This window comes from Rhinopithecus bieti, unplaced genomic scaffold, assembly GCF_001698545.2.
Source record: "Rhinopithecus bieti isolate Rb0 unplaced genomic scaffold, ASM169854v2 scaffold_35312, whole genome shotgun sequence".
Lineage (NCBI taxonomy): Eukaryota > Metazoa > Chordata > Mammalia > Primates > Cercopithecidae > Rhinopithecus > Rhinopithecus bieti.
The window spans coordinates 56,235-80,752 of record NW_016814757.1 but is presented as its reverse complement, the minus strand read 5'-3'; the positions used below and the strand labels follow the sequence as shown (position 1 = coordinate 80,752).

The following is a 24,518-nucleotide window of genomic DNA, read 5'->3' as shown; positions in this document are numbered from 1 at the left end:
TACTTCATCATCCCAGTGAATCACATTCTTGTCCTTTTTAATCTTCACACTCCTTCACTAGGGCTTTGATTTTCTCTGGAATCTTTTCTTTCCCATTTCAGCAACCCTGGTTCAGAACCACTACAGTCTCTCACAAGGATAGCTGTTGTAATCTATTAACTAGTATTTCCTCTTCCAGTCTTGCCTTCACTTCTGTCTTCTTCTTAGCCAAAATGTTAGTTCTGAAATGCATATTTTCATTTCAACACCTTGATTTAAAATGTTTCTGGGACCACTCATTTTTCTTTGAATTAAATGTGTACTCCATGTCATAGTTAAATGAATCACAAATATGAAAATGTCTTTAAAAATTTTTGTTGACTTTATAAATTTTCGTAGATCCTCACTCAATCTTTTGATAGGTTTTTTTTTATTTTGTTAAACAAAGCTTGTTATTGGGGGAAAAATATGTCATGAAGAATGCATTAAGCACTTGATTTCATGTTTAATACTATTAATGATTAGTCATAATTGCTATGGCAAGCAATGCAAAACATAAATAAAAGACACTAAGCTTGCTTACATAATTTTAGTTTTATTTTTCAGGATAAAATTCTACTTAATCTAACTTCTTGCACTATTTTCTATTAAGCAGAATTCCCTTTCCCCCATGTCTTATGTCTCTGGATGCAAGGAGCTACAAGATTGTAATTATGATGGAATCTTGACCAATCCCCATCCTTAAGAAATGATATATCAGTTTCCCCTTCTTTGAGGAAAAAGCTTGACATCTTCAATAAACAAAAATTTTATCCTTCTCTATATTGCAAAATGTACAGGGTCAAGTCCCCATGGAGAATGCCTGCACTAGTCCTGTGGGCCCATTTCCTGGTTCATAGATGACACCTTCTTGCTATGTCCTCACATGGTGGAAGGGCAGAAGAGCTCCCTTAGCCTACTTTATAAGGACACTAATCCTACTCATGAAGACTTCACTCTCTACCTAATGTCCTCCCTAGAGGTCCCACCTCCTAATCCCATGGCCTTGGGGATTAGGATGTCAGCATATGAATTTTGGGGATGATACAAAAATTCAGACCAGAGCACAATTCATTGATTAATTTAGGACTCAAGAAATTCAGAGAAATTAGGAACAAAAATAATACAAAATTATCAGAAAGAATCAATGGAGTTTGCAAAATCTTGGACCCATCATAGTGTACTTGGAAATATGCATACATCATAATTTTCCTGTATATAATTAGAATTTTTACCGGAGTGGAACTTTTCAATTATCTCCTTTGAGAATTTCCAGGAATGATTATTAACTTTTTCTTCCTACAAAGATAAATTAAAATTGAGTTTTTGAAACTCTAAATCAGGAAATAATAACAATTATGATGTAAAATTTTCTTTTCATTTCTGCTTTTAATGTACAATATTAATTAATCATTTTACATTATAATTTTTCCAGATATTTCGGTCAGCCTGTTAGCAGTCGTTGTCAGCTTTTGTGGACTGGCCTTGTTGGTTGTCTCACTTTTTGTCTTCTGGAAGCTGTGTTGGCCATGCTGGAAAAGCAAACCTGTGACTTCCAACGTCACTACCCTTCCACAGAGCATTTCAAGTGCTCCTACTGAAGTTTTTGAGACTGAAGAGAAAAAAGAAATTAAGGAAAATGAAAAGCCAGCCGTAAAAGCTATTGAGCCTGCAATAAAAATCAGCCACACTTCCCCTGATATCCCAGCAGAAGTCCAAACTGCTTTAAAAGAACATTTAATTAAACATGCACGTGTGCAAAGACAAATTACTGAGCCTACGTCATCATCTCGGTAAGGAAAGATTAACTATATAAAACTGGTGTGTGTGTGTGTGTGTGTGTGTCTGTGTGTGTATGAAATTTCATAAGAGAGAAAAACTTTAGTTGGAAGAAAAGAAAAGATAAACAGGAGAAATGGGAAAGACATAGGAAATAGATAAATAAAGAGAGAAAGGGTAGGACAGAGTACATAGGGGCAGAGAGAGAGAAACTAAGGACAAAGAAGCCAAACAGGGAGCAGGACCATGAGAGGGGCTTAGCAGACTGTGAGGTTTCAGTAAAATTGTGTAACTACAGATTATTGTTAAACTTTCTCCTCTGAAATATCATCAGTTGATAGCTGCTACTTGTAGTCTTTCAACTTAATTTAATTCAACCAATAAATATTAAGAAAGCCATTTGAAATGCATATCATGGAGGCTCTATACAATCAGGAATCATCTAGAATTTCACAATCACAACTAACAAATTCATATTTAGTCTGCAACTATTTAACACATATACCAAAAACATGAAACTTCATTGTGTGTTTGAGCTCATGTAGACCGGATTCTTAACTGGGCAAAGTACAAGTTCCACAAGAAGCCAAATATCATGGGCATATGGAGGAGTGTACATAAAAGGGAGGAAGAAAAGGACTTCCTTAAGGAAATACATTTTAACTCAGCCTGGGAAAATCAGCAAAACTTTGTTGGAATTAATTCACCACAGTATATTCTAACTGTATTAACTGTACAGGAAAAAATGATTCTTGTAAAGAGGCATTTTTTTCTGCTAAGTATAGGCCTCAATTCTTAAAACAAATTGCATGAGAGCAGTTTTTCTCAGGTTCCCAAAAGTAGCAACTAGTTTTATTCTAGGGTAGGGTAATCAGTGATCTCTTATTGAGAGGAAACTGCTATTTCCTGCAAACTGATTGACTTCCTAATCTTACTTTTTTATCTCTCTAAACTGAAGGTGCATCCATGTTTTCCAACATGGTAACACTTTGTGGGCTTCGAAATCTATCAAATTGAAAAACTGGGACATATTGGTTACTGGAATTGAAAGGCTGTTCAATATGTATTTTGTGTAAATAAGAGAATTGTATCTACAAATAAATCCACTTCTTACTCAAATATATTCCAGAGGGATAAGAATAATTGTTACCTTTGAGATAGGGAACTTTGGGATAAGGAGGGTGGATGGAGGTGTCCTTTTCATGTTACACTTTTCTGTGCTACTTAAATTTTATAACTAAGGAATGCCTCATATTCTGTTTTATTTTGACAAGTTTTCCTGAGCAATGATATTTAGGTTCATTTTAAATTTTCTTATTTATGATTTTGTGTAATGTAACCCAATAAATATCACGTTAATTTTTATTATATATTTATTGAACTATATATATTTATTGAATTATGTATATATTTATTGAACTATAAAATAGTTGTCCAATAAACCACTTTTTTTTACATGTTTTACAAATAGAGGAAAAATGTCTTTGGGAGGAGCTTCCTTTTTTCCAAGACATTGATCTCACTATACTTATGGGGAAAACTGCTGTAAAATTACCTGATGTATTTACTTGATTATCACTACCATCCCTGAAAACTTTGGCCAAATATGATATTTTATAGCCACGAAGACTTAAGACATTCAGAAATTTCAGAGTAAAAATCTTCAATTAATCTGCAAAACATTTTAAAAATACCAACCACTGTGAATATATATTAGCTTAGCATTCAGAATTATTCAACTCTTTAGCTGATATGTACAGATTATATAAGGATACTCAATGAAGACAAATTCAGGTAATCAATGTTTTTTTGGAACCTCAGAAAAACAAAATACTGTCTCCAAAATATTTTCTGTTGAGTATAAAGAGACCACTTGTCTGATTATCCCTAGCTAGAGGAGAATGAAAACACGTGAGCGAAGGCTTCGTTTTGCTAGCTATGTAATTACGTGAAATTGAACAACTCAGAAAACATAAAATTTCAACCTTAAAATCATAAAATTAGATTGTGTATATCTGATATTTTCTAAGAGGAAAAACTGCAACACACATTCAGAGTTTTGCTAGAAATTTGATATCATTTCACCTGCCTCTGACTTTCATTGTTCATATGGGTGGTTGGCGAAAGAAGAAGAAGAAAAGAATTTTGAGCACTTGAAATTTTGTCACTATGCCAAGGCACCCTTCCTGATAATCCTTCCCCAACCTGCATGAAGTGAGTATTATTAATTATCCCCATTACATGTGAGTTAAATGAAACCCAGAGAGATTTAAAAAGTTGCCTGAAGTCATGCAGCTGGGAAGAGTAAAAATTCAAATTTATCCAGTTGGAAGAACACAAATTAAGCATAAATGCCACGGGGATGTAGTTTTCCTGCAATTAAATATGTTGGCTACAAGGTATGCTTAGGACAGGTAGTTGGGAGGCTGGAGAGTTAGAGCATCTTCCTGTTTATCCTACTCAATTAAAAATCTGGAATTTTATATCATTATCATGAATGACTAGAGTCATGATTTGAATCTGTTTAGCCTTGGGATGAATTCCTTGCAGAAAACATGATTAGTTCTAGTTCTCAAAACCCTCATCTACATTAATTACTTAATCTTACTAGAAACTACCTTTATAGAGAGAGGAAGAGGAAATTGCTGAGTTCATTATGTAGTCCACATGAACACAGAGATCGAGGGTACATTATTATGAGTCAAATTATTCTGCTCATATGCCAACTTTTCACTGAGATGTAGCAAAATCAAACCTACATGCACAGGCACACACACACACACAGATGCACACACACACAGATGCACACACACACACTGAATTTAACTTTAATACTTTGTTTCCTCACCTTATTAGTATGTCACAGTTCCAGTCTGTTGGGACTCCTTTTAATTTGGCTCAGACATCATAGTCTTTCAAGTTTTACTTGTCTCTATATTTAAATAGTATCCTGATGGGCCTAGAAGTTAGCAGCATTGCTAGAAACACACATTTCTCAAATTCTCGTCTCCCTTTTCAAATACCTGGACATTTTGCCCTATCAGCCTGCCAGGCAACCAAAAAACCCAGCTGGCATTTATGTATTTCTTCGTTACTAATATTCTTTAAGCATCATCTTGATTGATTGTTTATGCATCCAATAACCTTATTCAACATACATTTAATCCTGGGTATAGTCAATATATCCTACTCCTTCCACTCTGAAAACTCTAAGGATCTGTGACCACTTCTGTAAATTTATAATATAATGTGGAGACAATACATGCAATACCGATATAAGGAATTACAAATGCCAGTTATGTGATGGAGAAAGTGGAATTCAGAACATTGAAACATTATTTCCAGCTAAGGCATGTAGAAGAGCCATTAAGCTGAGTCAAAGGAAACTGGGAATTCATGTAAGTGGCAATTGGGAGAGGACGTGCATCCTAGATGGAAACATATTATGTGAAAAATCATAGAGTAGGAAGTTTTGCTGCGAAAACAGCAGGTAAGGTACTTTGATCAAAAAAGAGAGTAAAGTGAAGGAATAATGGACGATAAAATCAGCTGAAATTGAAATATAGTGAAACCTTGAAATCATGGCCAACATGTTCAGAGTCTCTCTTGTCAAAAAGTGTTTGTAGCAGAGGAGTTCTATGGATAAGTGTTATGTTTTAGGATAATTCACCTGGCAACATTTTATAAGACAGACTATAGGAGAAGATATCTACTTTGTAATTACTTTTTATTATGTTCAAGCGTAATAAAAAATCAGGAAATAGAAAACAACAACAACAACAAAAGAAACGTAAGAAAATTTGTAAAGGAAAATCTAAGATCCCTTGTAAAAAAACATTAAGTGGCAATTCAGTAATTCCATGTCTAGTCCAAATCTTTTAAAAGTCATTCAAGGCTGTTATACTATGATTATACCAAGCTACCATTAGCATTTTGGTTCTATATACCCCCACATATAGAGTTGTATGCTGCTTTCTTAGGCAGAAAAGCTGCCGTATTCACTTCTATATTGCTTTTCGATCCCTTAACAAAACACTGTAGGAGCTCAAAGTGAACTTACTGAATTAAAAGAATCAATAAATGAATTCAATGACCTCATCTTGTTTATCCCATTGATCTTCCATGGTTGCTCACTAGAAGGGTGCTTGGTCTTTTTACCATCCTCCTAAAGACCTGACTCTCTTTGCCTGTGTGCTTTTGTTCATTCTGCTTTCCTTGTGTGGAGTAACAATCTCGTTTTTATGTACTGTAAGATCTTTAAGGAAAATGCATCTGAGAGCCCAACTTTATCTGCCCAATTATTAACTATTATCCTTTATTATTTAAAGCTGTTATTGCTGTATTAAATAACAAATTGCTATATTAAAACAGCAATGCTGTTAAAACTGTAATTGCTAATTACAACCTAGCAATTATTTTGTATCTTAATATTGAGCTCCAGCTGTTTCCAGACGAGATGCTAAATTTTCAGAGAACAAGGGTGTATAACCTACTTTTATGCCCTCCTAATTTCCAACAGTGTGTAGGTATATAAGTGTCAGTTGAATGCTTTTGATTGATTGATCATCTTACACTTCATTTTGCCTTTTTAAATACATCATCTTTAAAAGCCACACCAGCTGATGAGTGGTGAGATACACTGTGTTCATATTAGAAAGAGGTTAATGATAGTATTCTCACAGGGATGAGTATGAGGATCAATTTTATGTGCATTTTTTAATGGTGTAAAGACAAGGTGAATAGTAACTGGCAAAATAATGTATTGAGGACGAGGAATTATGTAGACTTTAGGATTCTAAGTACCTATTGAAAATAATTAGGAACTGTAATAGCAGAAACAATTGAACATGAAACAAAAGCAGGAAAATATACATGGGAAGAAATCACTGACTTATATGTGCTGATGAATTTACAATATTTACAATTAGCTATGGTTGATTAAAGAGTAATGCTTAAAATCATCATGCATAGTATCTGAAAGAATGCTTAATGTACATTATTATAAGAAAATGAAAATTATTTAAAATACATACAATGAGATTCCATAGTTAACTTTACTGTAAGAATGTTTTAAAAAATTGAATTTCTCTGAAAAGATAGCTAAAATTGAAATTATCTATGCTAAAACACTGTAAGGAATGAAAAATGAGATGTTACAAAAAGGAGGAGTTTGAAAGATGTATGGCTAGCTAGGGTATCAAGTAGCAACACTTGCCCAGAACAATGGAAAGACTTGAGATCTGTCTCCCTGAGATAGAAGTTCATAAAACATGCTTTGCAGGAACTTGAGGTGGTTAAATAATGCCCTTCATGAAAGAAATGTATTAGGTGTACACCTTTGCTTCTTTTCTGAAAAGAGATGACTCTTTGAACACAACTCTTTGGTTGTGCCAGAGTCACAACCTTAACAAAATGATTGAAATTTGAAGTTTGTTTTCTGGCACTTATAAATATTGTCTTATACACAAACACTGATTCGGTTCTTTTTTGCTGTCGTTGTTGTTTTGATACAGGGTCTCACTTTGTTGCCCAGAAGTGCAGTGGCATGATCATAGCTCTCTGCAGCCTTGAGCTCCTAGTTCAAGTGATCCGACTGCCTCAGCCTCCCAAGTTGCCAGGACTACAGGCACGCACCACCAGGCCTGGCTAATTTTTAAAATATTTTTGGAGATATGAGGTCTCAAAATGTTACCTAGGCTGGTCTTGAATTCCTGGCCTCAAGTAATCCTCCCACCTCAGCTTCTTAGTCTTCTATATAATATGAATAATGCTTGGGAATTTTGGTTTTATTAGTCACAGGAATCGTATGGTAAATTATTTTCGTACAAACTCCAACATACATTTTCTTAGTTCCTAGCAAATGTTTATGATGAAATACATTAAAAGATGAATAATGCTTAGTCTCTGCCATGATAAAGACCACAATTTAGAAGAAAGTCTTGGAGAGTGGAAGACAAATCTGAAAACAGGCAATTTCAATACACTATGTGCAGTAAGGTCAAGGAGATGTGGAGGCACAGACGAAGGGTCGTCAAGACTGGTACATGAACCCGGTTGTATAGCTATGACTATTTTTCTCCAAAACCTAGCTGAGCTCACCAGGAGGTAAGCTCATGAGAGTCAGAAACATATTACAAAGTAAAGGAAGGCATAAAATTGCACACTGAGCATAGAAATCCAGAGCTAGAATTATGGTCAAATGACCTTCTAGGAATCAAGTAATGCTAAAAAATAAGTTCTTGGATTTATTCTTTGGACCAGTTGTTATTGAGAATTTTTTAATGTTTAAGGCTTCAGTCTATATTTACTTCTTTTCTTGTAATATATGTGTTATGTTCTCAGAACATTATCTGTAGATCAAAAGCTATGAAGAAGTATTTTCCAAGCTAATTAATTCATATACATTTATTTAAATAAATGCTACATCAAAAGCAATTGCTTATCATTGTTTTGTGATGTTTACATCTTATATCTTTTTTAAACATGGAGAGAAGTCAAAGTAAGTATTTTAAGAATAACTGAATTGCCTCCTTAGCACAATAGGCAGTACGTTATTCTCATAATCTGAAGGTTTTAAGTTCAGAATAAGTGAACATTTATTTCATTAAATTTATTAAAGAACCAATTGCCTGTAAATTCTTGAATAGAATAAAGGTAAACTACTGAATGGATTTTAGCCACCTCTTTAAATAATTGAGAAGAAAACTAGTTGTTTCTCTAGCTTTTATTATTATTATTCAATTGCTATTTAGTTACATGGCTAAATTTTTCAGAGAAAATATTTTCTTTCTTCAACAATATTTATTGAACACTTATGTCATAGACATTTTTCTTGAAATTTGATACACATTTGGCACAAAACTGTCAAAAGTCTCCCCCCCACACACACACATTCTTATAAATTATATGAGGTTATAATAGGTAATAAGTCCTATAGAAAATTATAGCACAAAATAAAGGGATTGGAAAGTCTGAGTGGGAGGCAGTGTTGCAATTTTAAACATTGTAGTCAGGATAGATCTTCCTGAGAAGGTAAATTGAGTGAAGACTCAAAGTGGTAGAGAGGTAGGCCTTGAGGAGTCTGGGAGGGCTTTTCATATAGAGGAGGCAGGTGCTGCAAAAACCCTGAAGCTAGAACCTGCGCTACATGTTCCCACCAAGAGAAATCTAGGAAACAAAGCAGAGGTAGAGGGGCTACATTATTTTGGCTTTTACTCTGAGTAATATGGGAAGCCACTAAAGGAAGTCAAAGGAGTGGCATGACCTTTTTTTAAAATATGATTCTGCCTGCTGTATTGAGAATAGACATTGAGGAGGGCACAAGGATAGAAGCAGAAAGTCCACTAAGGAGGCTCTAATCCAGGTCAGGGGTGATGACGTTTCAGACCAGGGAAGTGGTAGTTAATAATGTTCGTGAGAACTGACTGGATATATTTTGAGGGTGTAAGAAACAGACTATCCTGATAGATGAGCTGGGGCATGTGAGTGAAATAAGAAGAGCAAAAATGACTTGAAGATGTTGGACTGAGCATCTGAGAAAATCAAGTTGAGACAGATGAGACTGTGAATGGAGTGAGTTTGAGAGGCAAGAAGAGGAGATCTGGACCTGTGGCATTTAAGGATTCTATTAGAAATCTAAGTGGACAAGTTCAGTGGGCAACTAGATAATGACTCTGGAACTCTGAAGTGAATCTGTGATATGTATATCAATTTGGGATCCTGAGCATGTAGATTATGTCCTCAGCCAGGAGATGATATCATCAAATAGTTGAGAGTAGATGGGAAAAAGAAGAAAAAGGATAAATTTCTGAGCGTTGAGAGATTGGGAACAGCCAGGTGGACTGAGAAGTAGAGGCTAGTACAGTAGGAGGGAATCTGGGAGGGTGGAACCTGGAAGCCAAGTGAAGAGAGTAAGTAAGCTCCCAGGAGGGAGTAGCTGTCAAGGGAGTGTGCTAAGGCTGGGTGGAATGATTGTGAATGGACCTGTTTGAATTTAGCAATGTGGGGGCGACATTGTTCACATTTTGAAGAGCAATTGTGGTACAGTATATGAAAAACTGATTAGAGTAAGTTTAAATAGAATCTGGACAGTGAATATACTGTAATTAACTCTTTCAAAAAGTTTTGCTGCAAATATGTTAGAGAAACAGAGCAGCACAGAGAAAGTGGGGTGAATAGAAAGTTCTTTTAACTTTACATCTCAATTCAGACAACCCTTCCAACTCACCAAAACCTCCAATCTGTTGATTCTGTCACTATGTCATAATTCCTATATCCTTGATATTATTATTTTTTTCTTCTTTACTCAGTTTCAATTCCATGGTCAATCAGAGCCACTCTTGTGTACATCCTCAATTCTCTTGTTGCTTTCTATTTTTGTATTTGCAGGGCAAAACCACAGCCCTCCCTGAATTCATTGCTCTGTCACCTGTACACTTGCACATGTGCAATGTGACTGGGAAAAAAATGACTGTGAATATGACTGGAAAAAAATATAAACAACTCTCATGAATCCACTTGAAATTCATGACCACATTACTCATTTAGCTAGCTAGTGCTAAAACAAAAATCTGTTTTCCCTCTCAATCTTTGAGAGTCACAAGACTATTGTGTTGATACATTTTCTGTTGCTCATAGCAGAATATCAGAAGCTGGATAATTTATAAAGAAAATGAATTTATTTCTTACAGTTAGAAAAGCTTTTAAGTCTGTGGTTGAGGGGCCACATCTGTCAAGGGTCTTCTTGCTGGTGATGACTCTGCAGAGTCCCAAGGTGGTGCAGAACATGTCAAGGCAAAGGGGCAGAGTATGCTAATATGCTAGCTCAGCAATCTCTTCCTCTTCTTATAAAGCCAGCAGCTGCACCCCTGTGATCATCCACAAATCTATTAACTCATTAATCCATTGATTCATGAATGGATTTAATCCATTTATGAGGGCAGAGCCCTTATGCCCTAGTCACATCTTACAATACAGGCTCTGCCTCTCAATACTGCCACATGAGGGATTAAGTTTCCATGTGAGTTTTGGAAGGGACATTCAAACCACACCATTTTATGCCTTCTCACCTTTTTTCAAACTTCTATCACCTTCTTCCTCATTCTCAGTTTTCAGTTTTAATTAATGACCTTACTTCCCATTTTACTAAGAAAATTGAAGCAAAGGGCAGAAACCTTCCACAGACTCCCACCACATCATCAACCCTCTTACCAGCATCTATCCCATATATGTGCCTTCCTGATTGATACTATGGTAACTATCAATGCACCTATCTATAACTAATCCCTCCACTTTCATGTTAGATCCCATTTTGCCTCCTGTCACTTCTAAGAATCCTCCTCTCTGATGTTTGCATTATTAATTCTCCCCCTCTCTTTTATTAGTACTCTCAGCACAAGAGCATACCATTATTTCTTCCATCTTAAAGGAACCTGAAAAGGTAGGAAGTGTTGATCAGAGGGAAGCATGCCTGAAATTGCGGTTGTGGAGAGCTTGCAGTTGACGATGACAAAATCTGGCTATTTACATAATAGTGACTGAGGTTAAGTAGAGAACATCATTGGAAGAGAGGAGTTCATTGAACCTTGAGGCCAAAGGGTTGGAAGAAATACTTTGATTGCCAGAATTAGAGCAGAAACATTGTAAAAGAGAATGTTCATGAACCAGAAGACTAAGATAATGAAGACTTTATAGAGAGGGTTTTGAATATCAATAGATCACTAACAGTAAGTGGTAATGGGAGTGTGATTTCTTGACTTGAGCTTCAGAGATGGGTGTGGTAGCTTAAAAGAGAATGGTGTGAGCCAGGCTTGGTGGCTCACACCTGTAATCCCAGTACTTTGAGAGGCTGAGGCGGGTGGATTGCCTGAGGTCAGGAGTTCAAGGCCAGTTTGGCCAACATGGTGAAACTCCTTCTCTACTAAAAATACAAAAAAATTAGCCGGGTGTAGTGGCTTTAATCCTAGCTACTTGGGAGGCTGAGTCAGGAGAATTGCTTGAACCAGGGAGGTGGAGGTTGCTGTGAACTGAAATCATACCACTGCACTCCAGTCTGGGTGACAGAGTGAGACTCTGTCTCAACAACAACAAAAAAGAGAATGATGTGAAGTAGTAATGGGGGTCAAGAAGAAACAGTTACTTCACTGGCAAGCTGGTGGAATAAGAGCCATGGGAAATAACAGCCACCATGTGAGAGGAACGCATAGGAAATGATGTCCTTGGGGAAAAGCCAAATTTCTACCAGGTAAATAAGGTGAGAAAACATTCCAAAAAGGGATTAAGAATATAGAGGTCAATGGGTTATTTTTAAAAATCCACTGTGGCATTTTATACAGTTTACTTTCCTTATGGTCTTTTGCATGGTATATGCTCAGATATTTGTGTAATGAATGAATCACCTTGTCTTTGTTTCAAGTTGAATGGAAGAAAATAGGAAACTGAGAATAAAATCTTTGTTTACCAGAAACTTGATTTAGTCTTGCTACTCAAGCTTCTTTAACTATGAAATCGGGATCTAAGTGAATATATGATGAGAATTTCTGATGCAGATTTTAATACTAAAATGGAGATACATTTCTTTTAAACATTTAATTATTAAATAAATAGAAAGCTGCTAAAGATATTTTTACTTTTCTTCTGTAATTTCTTAAGCAATATCTAAGGTTAATTTAATAGATAGTAGAGACATTGCAAATTAGAGCAAGAGGATATAGGTTTCCCATTAGATGCTGAGATTTGAAGTCAGGTGGTCTCTTTAGCCCAGGGTAGTGGTCCAGGACATGCTTACATAGAAATGACTTTGTACATCCCCAGGAAGGCTAGATTTGACTTTGTCAAAACTAGAGTTCATTACGGCATTTGCACTTCAGCTCCTTGTGTCCTGAATTATAATAGTAATAACTAACATCAATATGAAAAATGATAGCTGGGAAAGTCATATACAATATATCATTTAATCTTCTCAAAAACTGTAAAAGAACCATTTTATAAATGAGAAAAATAAAGCTCAAACAAGTTAAGTGATGTGCCAAATTTGCCCTCACTACATAGGGAAGCTGGAACCAAATTGTAGTCAGATTCTAGTCCAGCACTTTTTCCACCTCATCTCTCCGTAAAAATCTTTAAACACTTTCTTCTGATAGGTGGGAAGAATTTGCTCATATTCCAGTGAGTTTCCGGGACTCTAACCACATGTCAACCAAAGCAGCTCTGTCTTTACATAGTCAAATTCTAGCCTCAGATTTTATTGGAAGAAAAGGATCTATTGGTAGTAAATATTTGAAAGTGACCATATTAATACATTATATTCCAGTGCCATCAACTAATATTGATGATATCTAGCTACCCTCAGAGTTCCAGGTTAGATGGGGAAAGTTTTTCCTTCTCTGGGAGAATGCTTGGACAGTGCTAGGTTTGAAGAATAAGATGGAATTTAGGTTGGTGCAAAATAATTGCGGTTTTGCCATTACTTTCAACAGCAAAAAATGCAATTACTTTTGCACCAACCTAATACTAGGTTTGAAGGATAAGCATGGGGTTAGTAACAGTCAAATAACTTGCACTGTGATTGGTTGGATATTTGTGTGAGACTATATAGCCACTAATCACTGTCATTATAAAAGAGAAAAAACAAAATCCAGAAGAAAAAGATTTGTGTTGTCATGGCAATAGTTTAACATTGTACTCATTAAAGCTTGTCTTAACTGACTAAACTGTGACTTAGAATATGTGCTATTTACCCTAAATTAGGACACTGACTTACTAGAACAAAAATGTTACTAGTTTTTTATTCTCATAAGGGGCTTTACAGCTGCAAAAATATAAAAAGAGTCATAAAGGAGAAATTACTAATTTTGGCACAGAGGATAGAAAATTGAAGTTTTATAATATTGAAAAGCACAAGGGAGTGTGAAATGATGGAATAAATCTATTAAAAAAATAAAGAATTAACTTCTTAGGGGTTTTGCTGCCAAAAATCAAAAGCTTGTTGCATAACTGAAAGTGATTTTAGCAAGAATATTAGATTTTCTGTTCAATAAAATATCCTAAATATCTTAAGAATAATGAATATGCAAACTAGATTATACTAGATCCTTTTAATATTTCACAGTAATATATACCACTTATATTCCTTTTTATATTCTTTTCATTTTCATAAATTCTCTCTGACCTTTGCTAACCCTAATTTAAGCTCCTGATCCTTAATATCTGGGGTAGATTCAAGGTCAAAATACATTTCATGTCATGCCTAATGCAATAGAGTGACATATATCTGAAGAAACAAATCACTTCAAGATTTAAGTTAGCAAAGACAGGTATACTCATACAGAAACTAAAATATTGAGTCATAAAGTCAGTGTAGTTTAAATTGGGGCTAATTTTCTCACCTGAGATAAAGTAATTCTAGTATGTTTCTCTATATAGTAACAGTTTTTCAATTATAGTCAAATTTTAAAATAGTCATTTTTAAAATATGATGTACCACAAATCGCCTTACAAATTTTACTTTGTTGCTATTTTCAAAATGTGTCATTTCTAATAAAATGTATCATAACTATAAACTCAATAAGAAATTTGTACACAGTGTCTCATCATAATTTCATTTACAAATTAAACATTTGTGCTCCCTTCTAATTTTTGGTAACAAGTCAAATAAGTTAAAACCTCTAAAACATATCTCAAGCTATTTTAACCAAATAAACTTTAGATCTTAGTGGATTACATAATTATGTTATATATAATATTTAAGTGGAAAACATATAAATATATATATTGATTCATATATATGAATATTAAATTGATACTTTAATATTTTATATGGTTATTTAGTAGAATAACTGATTTTTGAAGTAATTTATTCAAATAGGATAACCATTAATATAACAGTATATATAGCATGGTGGCTAAAGGTGTGGCCACTAGACTCAGACTGCCTCAGTGAAATTTTAATGTTAGCACCTGCCTACCAGCAAGACTTTGAATACATTACTCACTTCACTTCTCTGTGCCTCAGTGTCCTCATTTGGGAACATAATAGTGAGTGCCTGATTGGGTTACCTGAGGCTCAGTTGAATTGATAAAGAATTTACACCCATACCTGCAACATCATAAGTACTCCTGTGTTAGCTTTTACTGGCAAAATCTGAAGAGCAAAGACATCCTAACTTTTTATCGTGAAAATGTTGTAGTGTATATTTCTTTATTTTTCCCCATCTTTTATTATTCCTTTTTATTTTCTTCCAAATTGTATTAGACATTATTTTTTTCATATTCTAATTCTTGGCATAGTTCAGCACTAATCTGATATTGGAATATCATTTTTCCGTACGCTTTCTCCTTTTATCCATATAATTCTCTGTAACAGCACACTAAAAGCTTCTCATTCTGGGGGTGAAGCTGAGCAGAATGTGGAGGACAAGATCTTTCAAAAACACTGCAGTTTACTTTCACTTGTGACACCCTTCCGCCACTTTACTAGTATGAATCTTTAATTTGCAATGTATGTACTGAACCATAGGTCCTTTAAACAAATGTTTGCGAGGTCTGTGAATAGTACAGTAGAAACAAGCAAAGCTACTGATACTCTCACGGCTCATTTCGGTTTGTCCTCCTTATCTCTATGAAAGGGGACCATAAAGAGAGGTTGAATTAGTTTCAATACAGCCCTAAGCATTTTCTATGGTGTTTTTTGAATTACTGCTCAACAGTTCAGTACAGTTAAAGTAAATAAGCAAATTAAATGTAAGAGAATGAACTTGGCAACACCTTAGTTTATAATTCTGATTTTAACAAATTCTATTATATTAATGCACATAATATTGATGCTGCGTTGTAAACATTTAGGCCCATAAAATTATTGAAGGACTGTAGAATGACAAAGAATCACAGAGTAAACTTAAGGTTAGAAAACACTTAATGCTTCCTGCCTCAAGTGAGATGCTAGACTTGAGGCCAAATCTTACTTGAGGCAGGAATGTTTTTCTACAGCATCTAACCTTTGTTCTACATTTCCAGCTTGAGGAAATTCACTACTTCACTGTGTTGGAGAGCTCTAGATCTTAAAACGTTCCTTTATATTAAGCTAAAATTTATCTTCTGTCCCTTCCATAAATTCCTAAATGCTGTCATGACAGTCCTTCGGGCATTAGAAGACAGCTAGCCTTAATCCATCTTTACCCTATTCTTCAACTGCTTCTCCTTTCTAGGTTCAAAATCCTCAGCTCCTGTCACTACTTCTCAAATGGTATTGTGCCCAGGCATCTCACTTCTCGATGGTCACTAATTTGTAAACTTTTCTTTGAGATCTGGAGATCAAGGCCATCCTGGCTAACATGGTGAAACCCCGTCTCTACTAAAAATACAAAAAAATAAATTAGTCGGGTGTGGTGGCAGGTGCCTGTAATCCCAGCTACTCGGGAGGCTGAGGCAGGAGAATGGCATGAACCCGGGAGGTGGAGCTTGCAGTGAGCCAAGATCGCGCCACTGCACTCCAGCCTGGGCGACAGAGCGAGACTCCGTCCCAAAAAAAAAAGAAAAAAAAAAAAAGTCAATCTTCTCACGCCTGTAATCCCAGCACTTTGGAGGCCAAGGTGGGCAGATCACTTAAGATCAGGAGCTCGAGACCAGCCTGGCCAACATGGTGAAACCTCATCTCTACTAAAAATACAAAAATGAGCCAGGTGCAGTGGCGGGAACCTCTAATCTCAGCTACCTGGGAGCCTGAGGCAGGAGAATCGCTTGAACCTGGGAGATCGAGGTTGCAGTGAGCCAAGACCATGTCACTGAACTTCAGCCTGGGTGACAGAGTGAGAACCCATCTTGAAAAAAAAAAAAAAGAAATCGAGCTTCATTTGTACATCAGTGAATCAAATATTAATCATGCAATGTCATCCATATTACTTAGTGCTGTAACAGGTGTAGACCTGCTGCAATAGACAACAAAAGTGAGCAAAGTATTTTGAAATCAGTGTTCTGAGGGTATACTGCCTGGATATTAAGTGTAAGACAGAGCTGGAAGGAAAAAAAAAAGCCAGCTGAAGGTGACTGGAGAAAGCAAAGTATATAGTGATAAGGATTTGGACTCCATAGCAATAGAAAAGGAGTGGAGTGAATAATTATATGAGATGTTTCAAAGGAAAAGCAACAGGATTTAGAAAACCGAGTAAATGCTATGTGTAAAGGGAGAATGATTCAAAGCATACTTCATGCTTGGAAGCATGAGTGACTGATAAAAATGTTAGTGCTATTGTCAGAGATTGTGGGATGAAGAACGAATTTGCAAGCAAAAGGAAGAAAATGATGAGTTTGCTTGCATTTGGGGCAAAATGAAGACATCTGTTTAGAAATCTTCCTTAGAAATTTAGAGATATGGGACTAGAGGTTTATGTAGCTGGGATTTATCTGAGAAACCATCAGATTCAAGACAATAATTATAGTCCAAGAACTGATGATTAGTCTGATGGACAGGCTGACGAGAAATATAACAAAAGACCTGGCTTTGAGGAGATACGGCACAGTTCATGCCAGAAAGCTTGGAGGAAGTATAAAAGAAGCAGACCTTTAATGCAAGTCACATGTAGAAGACATTAGTAAGCTTATATATTTAATATTCTGGAAATGTTGACTAGATGAGTAGTAATAGTGACTGTAGGAAATTCAGTCTGAATTTTTAAAAACTTGTTTTGTTGGGCTCAAATTCTAAAATTCTACATTTGTTCTTATCCTTAGAGTTTCTGAAGACCATAGCATGTTGAAAAAAAAGAAAATGTACTCATTTTTGGCGGTCACAACCATATATTCTTTTTAAAAGTAAATATTCATTTAGTAAGATTAAGAATTAGAAACAACTCATTATAAGAAAATGTGGACTTATAATATGTTTTTGTTTTAATACTGTAGTCACTAAAACGTGAAATTCACGAGACCCAAATATCCAGATGAAAACAAACCAGCCATCTGAATGATTTTGTCTGTATAATGCTTACATCTAGATAGACCCAGATGATTGATAACATTCACAATTTTCTGTGGAATATTGAATTTTTTGCTAATCAGGTTTCTTTAGAATTGTTTTTAATTTTTTGCTTAATTTTAATTATATGCTTATGATTGAGAGTACAAAATTCCAAAAGCTTATGAAAATTAACATTTGCCAGCCACATGTTGTGGCTCACATGTGTTATCCCAGCACTTTAGGAGACTGAGGTGAGAGGATTGTGTGAGTCCAGAAGTTCAAGACCAGCCTGGACAACATAGCAAGACTCTGTCTCTGCAAAAAAATTTAAAAATTAACTGAGCAGGTAAGGTGGCGCACGCCTGTAGTCCCAGCTACTCAGGAGGTAGAGGCCAGAGGGTGACTTGAGCTCAGGAGTTTTAAGCTACAGTGAGCTATAATAGCACTACTATACTCCAGCTGGGGTGACAGAACCTGTCTCGAAAAAACAAACACACACACACACGAAGAACATTTAAGTGTTTTAGGTGTTCTGGAATTTTAGGGGACTTCTCTTTGAATATTGTACTTCTTTATTTTTCTTCAAAAGTACCTCTTTGATTATATGTTTGTGTCTATCTATGTAGATATAGATATCTTTTCACTGTTCTGGGGGTGGGGGAGAGTTTATATGCCACTGTATAACATTCTCATCGAAATGATCTCCCTCAATGATTTTGTGTATATGTGTGTGTGTTCAGCCACAATTCCTTCCGAAGACACCTACCGAGGCAAATGCAGGTTTCCAGTGTTGATTTTAGCATGGGCACGGAACCTGTTTTACAAAGAGGAGAAACAACAACCAGCATTGGGAGGATAAAGCCAGAACTCTACAAACAGAGATCAGTTGACTCTGAAGGCAACCAAAAAGAAGATGTCAAAACCTGTGGGAAACTTAACTTTACCCTCCAGTATGATTATGAAAATGAACTTCTAGTTGTTAAAATTATCAAAGCCTTAGATCTCCCTGCTAAAGACTTCACAGGAACTTCTGACCCTTATGTGAAGATGTATCTTCTTCCAGACAGGAAAAAGAAATTTCAGACCCGCGTGCACAGAAAGACTTTAAATCCTGTATTTGATGAAACTTTTCAATTTCCTGTAGCATACGATCAACTAAGCAACCGAAAACTACATTTCAGTGTATATGATTTTGACAGATTTTCTAGACATGACATGATTGGGGAAGTGATTCTTGATAATTTGTTTGAAGTCTCTGATCTCTCCAGGGAAGCCACAGTATGGAAAGATATTCATTGTGCTACCACAGTAAGTAGTAATTCCACCAATGTATTGTTTTTTATTTGACTTACAGTGATACATGAGTACTTATTACCCAAATTATTGGGATAAGTCTTATAGAGTTATGGAATTTATGTCTAAGATCCTGCAAAGGTAAGATTTCATTTCTACTACTAATAATTCAGTCACCTAATGCTGAATATATTGGTAACCCTAGTGATTGTGTAAATAAAAAAAAAGCTCTTATAAATTAACAGAACTTGTAGACTATTTCTCCTTTAAAATATTTATCTGTAATATAAATATCCTATCTACAGCACCCAGTTTCCTCATAGTTAGTATTGGTTTTCATTATTTAAGATAATTTTGTTAATTTCATTATTTTAGAAATTATTTCACTCTTTAAGAATAATGACTTCATTATTTAAGATAATTCATCAAATCAAACCTAAAATGTACTTTGATGCTATTTGAAAAGTCCTTGGTTTGATATGAAACAACCCATTACTTCAGAAGCTTTCATAGAATACACACAACTACAATATATGAAATGATCAATGATCAAGAAGTAATCATTGTTTACATTAAAACTTTTCTTTTCATTACAAAATACTTTTCTGATTATAAAATAATACCAACTTCAGTACTGAAAATTTTATAAACAGAGTAAAACACATAGCATAAAATTAAAACAATCTACAGTGCTACCAATTATATATAATATTTTGGCATATTGCTTTCCAACTTTTTGCTATGCGTATTTTAGAATATTAAGAACATACCAAGCTTAATTTTTTTCACACCAATTTTCTTTCATTCTATATTCATTTTAGCACATGATGTTGAAATACATGATCCATTTACTTAACCATTTTCTTACTGTTAGACACTTAAGTTAGGCATAAATTTTGTTATATGAAAAATTGTGGGTTTTTTTGTAAATCTGTTTTTTTCAAGATTATTTTTCCGGTATAGAATTATAGATGTGGAGCTAGAGAAGTGATCTCTTAAGTTAGATTGCTTGCTTTAGTTTATTAGCTTTTAAATGGGGACATTTAATTTTTTACCATCAGGTTGTTTTTACATATTTACCATCTTTTGTTTGAGTTGTAATACATCTTATAAGTTTAAAGCGTTGAAGTTTTGAACAGAGACAAGGGATTATTTAAAACATAAGGATACCTTTTTATTCAGAATAGCTCCTTTTGTGTTTTTCCAGTTATGAATGTTTTACTAATTACAATCAGTATGTGGGATAATTATATTGTCATTGTAAATTATGTGGATAAATTAATTTGAAAATTTATGCTGCCAGTTCAATGTTGTATTCCAGCATCATAACATTTTTAGTTGTTGAATTCTTGTGTCATAATCTCTATTGTGATATCTATTAGGGAACAAAGAAGGAATTTTCAAAGTGGATCATATTTCAAATGCACAGTGGGGCTCTTTTGATTTCACATTTGTGTTCATTTTATTACCTATATTCCCACAGGGAAAACATGATGAATACTGATTTTATTGTTTTAAAATAACACCTTCTAGAATTCTACAAATGCAGATGGCAGTTAATTGTTAGATTATTTCTCTTGATTCCTCAGTCTTATTATTACTTTTTATTTATTCAACAAATATTTACTGAGTACCTATTTATGTTTGGCATGCTCTAAGTACTAAGGTTGCAAAAAACACATTTTTTTATTAAAAAGTGAAGTATGTTCTGTACATATATTCAGGCTCAGAGGTATATAATCTGCCAATAAAATCTAAAAATTAGTATAATCGACTAGGAGATTGACAGTGAATTTTTTTTTTTTTTTTTTTAACATTCATACGTTTTCCAAACTGGTTCTACTTAGAAAAAAGTAGGATTCCGGCCGGGCGCGGTGGCTCAAGCCTGTAATCCCAGCACTTTGGGAGGCCGAGACGGGCGGATCACGAGGTCAGGAGATGAGACCATCCTGGCTAACACGGCGAAACCCCGTCTCTACTAAAAATACAAAAAATTAACCGGGCGAGATGGCGGGCGCCTGTGGTCCCAGCTACTCAGGAGGCTGAGGTGGGAGAATGTGCGTGAACCCGGGGAAGGCGGAGGTTGCAGTGAGCTGAGTCGGCCACTGCACTCCCCTGGGTGACAGAGCAAAGACTCGTTCAAAAAAAAAAAAAAAAAAAAAAAAAAAAAGTGGATTCCTTGTGGAAACTTTAGTTTCTCATTGCCAACAATATTTATTCATTGTTTGTTAATATTAATAAATTACTTAAGTTTATTTTCAGCTCTCCCATATGGCTTGAATGTTAGTTTTTACTTCTGTTATAAAAATTACCACAAATTTATGTTACACAAACATTTTACAATTTGGTTAGAAATCTTTTATAATTTGGTTAGAAATACAGTTTGGTTAGAAATTACCACAAATATAGTCTTACACAAACATTTTACAGTTTGGTTAGAAACCTGACATGGGGCCAGGTGCGGTGGCTCATGCCTGTAATCCCCAACACCTTGAGAGGCTGAGGTGGGTGGATCACGAGGTCAAGAGTTCAAGACCAGCCTGGCCAGCATGGTGAAACTCCATCTCTACTAAAAATACAAAAAATTAGCCAGATATGGTGTCATATGCCTGTAATCCCCGCTACTCGGGAGACTGAAGCAGGAGAATTGCTTGAACCTGGGAGGCGGAGGTTGCAGTGAGCCGAGATCGAGGCCACTGCACTCCAGCATGGGCGACAGAGCAAGACTCTGTCTCAAAATAAAAATAAAAATAAGAATCTGACATGGATCTTACTAACTTAAATAAAATGAATGTGGTTGACAGGGCTGCATTCTTTTCTGGAGGCTCTTAGGGAGACCCATTTTCTTGCTTTTTCCTGATTCTAGAGGCCACAGGCATTCATTGCCTTATATTGGGCCCCAGTGGGTAATCTAGGAAAATCTCCCCATCTCAAAGTCCATAATCTTAATCACATCCACAAAGCCCCTTTTGCCATTTAAGTAACATTATTCACAGATTCCAGGAATTAGGGGATGCCCATCTTTGGGGCTACCTTTATTCCACCTGCCACCTCTGCAGACATTCTCATTTCTGAATTCTGAATATAAAAAGAAGTTGGCAGAAAATAAAACACATTTTTAGATTATTCTAATAAAAGAGCATTCTCCTTTAACTAGAACATTGAACCACACATTGTTTGGAATATTGCTTCTGGATTTTTGTTTGGAAATATAGTAATGAAACCTGAATTTCTAGACTATGTGGCCAAATATTATGGTTAGGGTAGTATTTAATTAAAATTTCTGTTCATCCTTTGAAAAATCATTAAGCAATGTTACATCTTCTTATTAGTAAAAAGGAAAAAAAATGATGCAGGTGGAAATTTCATTAAGAAACTTTCTTTTCTATTCACACATCATTAATTTTAAGAATTTCATGCAGAAATTATTGAGTCTTCTAGAAAATGGAGAATAAGAGGAAAGAAATAAAAAGCAATGTAGGATATGCTCTCACTTGTTTAAGGCTTGTGGAAACCTACAAAGGCAAATCAAACTGTGCAGGCACAGATATAAAAGAGTTTATGTAACAAATAAAATAAATACTGGATTAAAAGACTATTGGCTGGGCACGATGGCTCATGCCTGTAACCCCAGCACTCTGGGATGCCAAGGCGGGTGGATCACCTGAGGTCAGGATTTTGAGACCAGCCTGGCTAACATGGTGAGTGAAACCCCGTCTCCACTAAAAATAAAAAATTAGTTGGGCATGGTGGCACGCAGCTGTAGTCCCAGCTATTTGGGAGGCTGAGGCAGGAGAATCATTTGAACTGGGAGGGGGAGGCTACAGTGAACCAAGACAGTGCCACTGCATGCCAGCCTGGGCAGCAGAGTGAATCTGTTTCAAACAAACAAACAAAAACTGTCAGATTAAAAGATAATGATGACAAATATAAATATTCTTATAATTCTTATAACTTTGTAATTGTAAGAACTCATAACTAAAGTTTTTTTTTGAAATAGTCATTTATGAGATTTTTAAAGAGTGCCTTTATATAATTGCAAATCTCCAATTTAATTTAAACCAAAATTTACTGGGGAAAAAAAATACCATTTTGCTATCATTTTGAAAAGCACTAGCTGGTGTATCTTTAATTTTTTATGATTCTTCTTAGAATCATTAAGACTTGCTTTATTATCATATTGTTGTAAATGCCATGGCTGTCTTTTTCCTTCTTCATGCTAATTATATAATTATATCTCATAATTGTTGCAGAGAAGACTCTGTGAAAATCAGACCTAGCGGCTTTTGTGATTGTTGTTTTTAAGGGTCTTAAGTGTCGCATTCCCACAAATTTTCATCACAGAGTCTCTATCATATTTTTTTCCACAGGTGCAAAGGCCTGTCCAAGGCCTTATCCAAAAAAATCTTCCTAGAACAGTTCATCCCCCAAAATTTTCTGTTCTACAGCATTTGATTCAAATAACTTTAATTTGATTAAATATTTACTGAGAACTTTCTATGAACGAAGTTTATATTTAGTTCTAAAACTGAAAGAAAGACTAGTAAAATACAAGTTTTACTGAAGGACTTTAACAAAAGAGACAAACAGCAAGGAAATAAAGTATATGCCTCAGTGTAAATTATTATATAACCGTTTCCTGATAGCCTCCACAAATGTGGTCTTGTCTACACACACACTTTTTGGTACTGACTGTATCCCATATGAAAATATTTCAGATTGCCTTTCCATGATGATAGAATTCTGAAGAAAAAGTTGAGTGATTCTCAAAGAAAAAAACAGCATGAGGAAAAGGAAATAAACAAGACTGTAACATGTTTTCAGGGGACAGAAAAGTAAAGTGTGAATATGAAGTGAAGAGACTAAAGGGAACTCAAACCAAAATGTTATATTTTATCTATAATCAAGAGGACATTTAATGTCATAGGAGTTTCTATTTATTCTGTTTTTTATTAGAAGAGTGAAATCAGTGAAGCCATTACTTCATATGGCAACCCGTGTGTACAATGGCTCAGAGTGGGAGATTGTGAAATGTGGTGCTCAGTAGGAATGTAACAGACTAGATGAGATGAGCAAAGCCTGATTGAGGCTGGTAGCAACGAGAATGGAAAGAAGCTAATATATGCTAATGAAAGCATTGTCTGCTTCACTTATTTAAACATTCTGCAGGTGTTTGTCTTATGTCTGCCACTAGTCTCTGAGCTTCTGGAAAGCAGAAATCATCTTGTATATCTCTTGCATCCCTTACATAATATGAGCGCTTAGTGGTTAATGAATAAATGCTTTTTGAATAAATAACGTAGCAAATTTTCATATGGGGTTAAGTGTAGAGTTGTATAAATACAGATCTGCCACTACCAGAGGAGAAAACAGTGCAATGTTGTACCCTATTGATTACAAGTAAACAAGGATATGCTTAGGTATACTTTGTTAATGTTAGCTACTTTTTGCAGACAAATTCTTTTTAATATTCAGG

The 24,518-nt window shown here is 35.2% G+C and overlaps 1 protein-coding gene across 1 annotated transcript in view; it reads left to right on the top strand.

Annotated features, from left to right (window-relative positions):
• SYT10 (synaptotagmin 10) overlaps window positions 1-24,518 on the top strand; it is a 64,964-nt gene that overhangs the window by 11,733 nt on the left and 28,713 nt on the right. The window contains exons 2-3 of the mRNA XM_017851916.1: window positions 1,454-1,811; window positions 18,490-19,057. Of these exons, the coding sequence (XP_017707405.1) occupies window positions 1,454-1,811; window positions 18,490-19,057 (926 nt within the window). The remainder of the gene's footprint in view (window positions 1-1,453; window positions 1,812-18,489; window positions 19,058-24,518) is intronic.